The sequence below is a fragment of the Austrofundulus limnaeus genome, unplaced genomic scaffold (assembly GCF_001266775.1).
Source record: "Austrofundulus limnaeus strain Quisiro unplaced genomic scaffold, Austrofundulus_limnaeus-1.0 Scaffold97, whole genome shotgun sequence".
In the NCBI taxonomy this organism is placed as follows: Eukaryota; Metazoa; Chordata; class Actinopteri; order Cyprinodontiformes; family Rivulidae; genus Austrofundulus; species Austrofundulus limnaeus.
Window position 1 is genome coordinate 1,023,703 of NW_013952499.1, and position 6,968 is coordinate 1,030,670.

The 6,968-nt window shown below is 39.2% G+C and overlaps 1 protein-coding gene across 1 annotated transcript in view; it reads right to left on the reverse strand.

The window, feature by feature from the left end:
- The window catches only part of pnp5b (purine nucleoside phosphorylase 5b), a 10,491-nt gene extending 6,400 nt beyond the window's left edge, over positions 1–4,091 (reverse strand). Inside the window, exons 1-3 of the mRNA XM_014013044.1 lie at positions 3,885–4,091; positions 1,542–1,711; positions 1,353–1,456 (exon numbers count right to left, since the gene is read on the reverse strand). Coding sequence (XP_013868498.1) covers positions 1,353–1,456; positions 1,542–1,711; positions 3,885–3,904 — 294 coding nt within the window. The 5' untranslated portion in view covers positions 3,905–4,091. The remainder of the gene's footprint in view (positions 1–1,352; positions 1,457–1,541; positions 1,712–3,884) is intronic.
- Positions 4,092–6,968: the final 2,877 nt, after the last annotated feature.

Consider the following 6,968-nt stretch of genomic DNA (forward strand, 5'->3'; position numbering starts at 1 on the left):
GCAGAAATGTTTGACTTAATTGGAGTCAAATTTTCAGACTAACAAGACAAATAATCTTACACATTCTGAAAACAAGATTATTATTCTTAAACAATCAGTTCTTGTTTAGTAAATCAGTCTCAAAACAAGATCAAAAAGACTTTTTGGCTGCATGTAAGATTTTAAAACTTGGTTAGGTGGATATTTTTTGCAGTGCACTGCAGTTACACAGTGAACAAAAACAATAGAAGGCGACAGGAATGTTGGTAATTTCTGTAGATTCTTTGACCTAATAAGTCTCAGCTGGCAAATAATACATCGAGTATAATAACACACTCAAAACAAAATATTTTCTAACCTTCAAGCTAGGCAGAGATAAGAACTGTTTTAAGTTTATTGCTGATAAATCTTTCAGGATCCTTAGATAAGTTGTGAAAACAAAAGGATTTAGTGAAGCTTTTGGAGCTTCAGTTTTCTCACGTCGTCTCTCAGCTGGTTACTTTTTCTGCAGCCTTAAAACAAGTGCTTGATGTGACGATCAGGTTTATTTTTCTGTTCCTTCAGCAGAACAAATAACAATGCCTCTCAGTTCTCCTGCGGGGCAGGGAGGTGTTCAGACCACAAGTTATCTCAGTTCATGATGTCTTTATTCAGTCAGCTGTACGTGACTGTGTGTACTGCTCACAACTGAGACGGTTTCACCTGTGCAGGTGAGTGTCGCCATGGGTAAACATGATCCTGGTGACAGCTACTATTGCAGAAACTATTTACAGAAGTGGGTGTGTCTGAACTTCGAGGGGCAGCCCCACTCCAACATGTCTTTGTTTAAAAAAAATCTTAAAGTGCCTGTGGTATCAATTTTCAGTAAATAAATTTTAATGCATTTTTGGAACGATAACATTAAATTATGAAGTGCAAAAATTGTTTCACGCTGCTGAGATGAACAGTTGTTGAGATATTTGCATGTAAAGTAACAGGAAGTGATGTCAAAGGGGAATGTCTGAATGTAAACAGAGCGTTGCAACAATGGCCGACAACTCAGACTGTAAAGAATCTGATGTTTCTTTAGATTATTTAGAGTCACTGTTGTAGCGGTGATGACGAGCCAGAGTTCAAATATTACTGTTTCAATAATCAAAGACCAGAGTTCCCCTTTGATGTCACTTCCTGTTTCACTTTGGCTGAACCGAATGCAAAAGAAAATATCCCAGTTATGTGGCAAAATGGGTAAAAATCATGTGTTTTATGTTAAGTTTCTTAAGTATAAAGATGTTTTCTTTGACTGTGTGTGTTTGAAGGATATGCACGTCACAGGAACTTTACTGTCTCTGTGTTAATGTTTCAGTAAACCAACAGCTGACAGGTTTATTTACCTTTTGGATGGGATAACCTTCATACAGGTGGAACCTGCCCTGCATGCAGACACATGGCTTCCCTTTGAGTGTCCCAAACACCAGCTGGCCTGCATGACCGTGCACTGTAAAAACACCTGATGTTAGACATGTGGTGCCTTTTTTTTTACAGTTTAAACATTAACAGCTGCTTCCTCAGGCGGTGCGTACCTGTGCTGCGGGGAAAGTTGGGAATGTCGCTGTATTTAAAGACCTGCGGGTCCTTCAGCATGCCAGCCAGCCCCCCCAGGCCTGACCCGCACACGATTCCCACAGTTGGTCGCACCTGAGTGTGGTTCAGCAGCCAATCAGCTGTGTTTCTGCATTCCTCATAGTTTCCCCTGAGAAAGAGCRAAGCAAAGATGAGAAACACAGATACGTCGCGCCAGCTCTCAGCAGCCATGTTTGAGAATCCGAGACCATCTCCCAAAACAATCTGACCTACATTGTTTTATTTCATCTCTAAACTGAGRCCAAATTCTTTCTCTGTCTTGTTTTACAGGAAACACGCCGAGTCATGCTCTACTTCTCCCTCYGACTGACAGGAAGCAACACAAGCAGTTATAATCAAAGATTCGGAGCGTCCTGTTCAGATGGAAGTGGATGATTTTTCTGCCTTTTACTGATACTGCGTGAACACGTAAGAACATCRCAGACACGTTCTGTCCTGTTCTGTCATGAAATAAAAGACTTGACTGATGTTATTGTGCAAACACTGACTGAGGATGGAGCCAAACACAACATGGCTGTTTTGCTTGACTGTGACAAGTGAAATTACAACWTTTTAGCAACACTGGGCGACTAAAACGTGTGGACTTGAGTTTCATGTTGATGTACGGCGGTTCTACATTGTGCCTCTGTGGAACAAAACAGACTTTATTTTTTTTAATCCAAGAATAATCAAACAAAAGTTGTCACAGCTGCAGGATGACGACATGCGAGTCCCTGAGGGATAATCYCAGTTTCCCAAACCCATAAATCTGATTTTAACAGGACATTAACAAAAGTGGGCTGAAAATGCATTTAATTATAAGCTTTTAATACAGAGGAGCTTATTAATTTGTTCTTACACATATTCAACATGCTGGTTTTTCCCCTAGAGTTTTTTGTTTGGCTACTTATGACTGTGTTTTACAGCAAACATGTCTGTTCTGTTATTATTTATATCTATTTGCTCTTACGATGGTCCAGTGGCAGACATAAGGAACATTTAAAAAGTTATATTTTTATAGTTCCTTTTGTAGGAGCTAGACTTTATTACATTAACATTTTAAAACAGTCTTGAGGACACTGATTGTTTAATTGTATTTTTAAAAATATGGTTTATATAACCTTAATGTAGCATAGTTAGCAAGTGTAAAAAGCTAAAAACTAACCTTTTTTTTCATAACTGCAACGTAACACCCCCTGCATCAAAATTTTTTAATTTTTAATTGAAAGATTACTTTATTTTTGTTAGTTAAAAATACATTTTTTCTGTTTTGTTGCCCTGTGTTTCCACTCAGTTTTCTCATCTTCTAATAATTAGCTAACCTGGATGTTAGGTCTGAAGCGTGTGACCCATCATCTTATGAGTAAAAATGCMGACTAGATTAATGAGCATCCTTAAAGTGATTTCTAAAAAAAGTTGTGACGTTACCATTTTTGGTAGCATCCTCCTTAATAAAGAGGAGATACAATTTCCAGTCTATAATCGCTGCACAGTTCAAAAGCTGCCTCTCTGATGGTATTGGGGTGCATTAATGTCTCTGGTATGAACAGCTTTGATATCTACAACACAATAAAAACAGTGCAGTAGCTGCTAAATATTTCATAGAATATCTTAAAGATGTTATTTAATACAGTAAATGAGGTTTTTACTTTTTAAATAAAATGAGTTATGTCTTGTATTTAAACTATTAGACAGAAATAACTCATTCAGATGAGTTTTACTTGATGACTTTTCCTGTTCTTGTTGATTTTGTCCCCTTTTCTTCTACACTATTTTTTTTGTAACAGGTGCTACGTGAGCTCAGTCACAACCACTGAGTAATAATTTCACAAAGGTTTACGGAAACAGTCATTTCCTCACAGGGTGGCGGTTCTGCCAGTTCAATGACTGGTTCGTGCCACATGTGGGTAAATGTCTGACAGGTCCGGGTTTGAGCCGGCGATGATGACCACGTGTAGGGAAAGGGGGAAACAAAAGAGGACGGGTTTTTCTTCCTCTCTTCGTCCCCACTTTCCAACGTGGCAGACGTAGCGCGSTCCTGATGGTTTTAATATAAGTTTTAACCGAACACCCATCGTGTAACAGAAAAGCCGGGACAGCTCCTCCATCACAGAAAACGTTGAGAAAACCCAAGTTTCAACCGCAGGTGCCAACTCAGACTGTTATAGCATGAGTTGTAACGTGTTAGCCAAACTGGTTTAATTTAACGAGGTAAATAAGCTAAGTTAAGCTAGGTTTTCTTAAAAGAAAAAAACGAGTTAATTGTCTTCAATCGCAAATTAAACAAGAGTTAGACCACTTACCCAGAGTTAATGTCAGACATGATGAAGTATGATGGAGTCTACAGCAGGTTGATCTTTGTTTTGTTGAGACTAGCGGCGTTTGTTCGGGCTTCCTGATGGAGAAACCGGCTTTCTAAACACCCCATCCGCCTGTTCTTACGTCACACGTAGCAGACGCTCTGATTGGTCGATGCGCAGGCGTTGCTCTGCGCTCTTGTTTCCTCGGATGTTGCRTTCAGGGACCGCCGTTAAAATGCAGAACCAGACAGTGACAGGTTGTATTTGGGTATAATTCATGACAAAATAGTCACAAGACAAGGAATGTATAATGTTTAACTTAAATACACAACTGTTGTCACTTTAAAAAGTATTCTCACCAACCAGTATTATTTGATTCAGTTAACATGTACATAAATCAGCCTTAATAAAATGAAAACGACAGACTTTTAAAAAATTTCTCAGCATGAGTTCTGACGTGTACATCTGCTGAATTACTAACACAAAACTGAATTACTAACACAAAAAATGTTATGCTACATAACTGTTTTAGTACGTCAGCCAACATAGACCACAATGGCTATAAAATTCCGACAGTATTTGAAGGCAGCACTGCCACACACATGGCTATGTTTCCATTGGTGCTGATGCAATCCCGCAGAAAAGACTCACTTTAAATCTGGTTTTTCTGCTTCCTGATAATACAAATGAGGAACAATAACGAAAATAATTAATTTGCTGATGTAGTGGATGATGATTACTAGTCTACCCTTTGTTGTAGAAAATAAGTATGAATCATTTATTTGCACTTAGTGAGGAAAAAAAATTGTCATTTCATCTTGAGTATCTTTTCTGAAAGAGTTTTTAAAGTCTTGCTACATGTAAATTAACACCAACATTAGAGCTTAATGTCTTGTGGCTTCAACCTTCTGTTACTCAACTCTGATGGTTGCAGAATTTCCCCTTAAATTTGTCCTGATGCAGCTCAGTAATCCAGGTGAAAAATCAAAAAGAAAAAAATTGTATAGGTCTTCTGGACGGGTTCTTCTCTAATGAAACGTTTCGTCTCTCCTCCAAGAGACTTCTTCAGTCTGAGAGTTTCAGGCAAAATTCAGGCTTTTAAGCCCTGCCTCCATGTGACTGATACTCACATCACATGGCTATCGTTGACACCTAATTAACACCTATTGTTAACAGGGGGTGGAGTGATGCTTTCAATAGCCGCGCTGTAGGAGGGGGACAACTGAAAACGGAGGCCTCCACCTCTGTTTAATGACGGACGGTCTTTCTTCACAAAAATGGCTTCTTTTACTCCTCTCTCAAACCAACGTTCCTCTCTATCAAGAATGAGAACATCCTCATCTCTGAAAGAGTGACCGCTGGCCTGTAAATGAGTGAAAACTGCAGAGTTCTGGCCATTAGATGTAGCTCGTCTGTGTTGGGACATTCTTTTGAACAGTGGCTGCTTTGTTTCCCCGATGTATAACTGGTCGCAGTCCTCCTGGCACTTAACAGCATATACAACATTGCTCTGTTCGTGCCGGGGCACCGGATCTTTGGGGTGAACCAGCCTTTGCCGTAATGTGTTTTGGGGTTTGAAAGCCACTGGGACATCATGTTTAGAAAATAAACATCTCAGTTTCTCCGAAACACCCGCAACATACGGAATAACCACTGGTTTGGGTCTGGGTTTGGGGTCTTCATTTTCACCTGAAGGTTGCATGGAGTCCTGTCTGTGTTTCCTGTCTGCTTTCAGGAAAGCCCAGTCAGGATAACCACACTGCTCCAGGGCCTCCGTTTTCAGTTGTCCCCCTCCTACAGCGCGGCTATTGCCAGTATCACTCCACCCCCTGTTAACAATAAGTGTTAATTWGGTGTCAACGATAGCCATGTGATGTGAGTGTCAGTCACATGGAGGCAGGGCTTAAAAGCCAGAATTTTGCCTGAAACTCTCAGACTGAAGAAGTCTCTTGGAGGAGAGACGAAACGTTTCATTAGAGAAGAACCCGTCCAGAAGACCTAGACAATTTTTTTCTTTTTGTTTTTTTTTTCCCTTAAATTTGTATTTGCCATAAAAAGTACAAAGTTGGGTTTTCTAGTCTGACTTTATTTTCTTACTGGCAAAGTATTTCACCTTTCCCGTCTGACCCAGGTCCATTTTAATGTGATTACATAAAAGGCTTAAACGTGGGCATGGCATTCATCAGTCTGGAAACAATGATTTATTAATGAAAGGCCATAATGGTGAAATTACCAGTAAGATGCCAATTTAACAATCTGAGCCTCATTTGTTTTGAGCAAATGATTGCATTCTGCTTTTATTACATTTTACACAGCAGCCAAACCTTTTCAGAATAAGAGTTGTACAAGCATGCATGCAGATTTGTGTGCATCTATGTGCAGATAGTGTGTGTCTGTGTGCTCAGGTCCATTTGGCCTCCCTGAAAGCTGCACAGAACAGCCACTGTGTCCGACACTGGCTGTTATGTAACTGCTGATTTGTATTCACACAGTTGTCTGGTATTTATTGGGTTGTGCCAAAGCAATCTTGCTGCTCTCACTCTGAAAGACGTGTCTCCAGAGTGGGAACCTCACAGGTAACTTGGAGCAGATGCTGATATTTCTTTGCATTCAGAACATTTTCTTGCACCACTGAAGTGAATTTGCTGGTTTTTCATTCAAGAACAACCTGACTGGATTTTCAAACCATGTTCTGTCTGCTAATTTAACTGCACTCAGTCAGTGAAGTGGAAGTATAGATCTTCAAAAAAAAATTACTTTTTAAGGACACATATTCAAGTCAAGGCCCATGGGCCAAATCTGGCCTTTATTAACCTTTTATCTGGCCCCAAAGGTGAAACTTTAAATGTGACAGTTTTATGATTTCTCTTTTTGTCAAGCCAGTAAAATTAAGTTCAAAATTTTCAGTAATTTATGATTTTGGAGTGGAAAGAACAATGGATAGTCAACTCTAATAATTTTTTTATTCTTTTCTTATTTTAAAATCAAATAATTGCATTTTTTGTGAGGGGCTTTCTTGATTTTCTGGATTGTGATAAAATGTGTCTCTAAGATATAACAAATGAAAAAGTTGTTTATGGAAAGTAA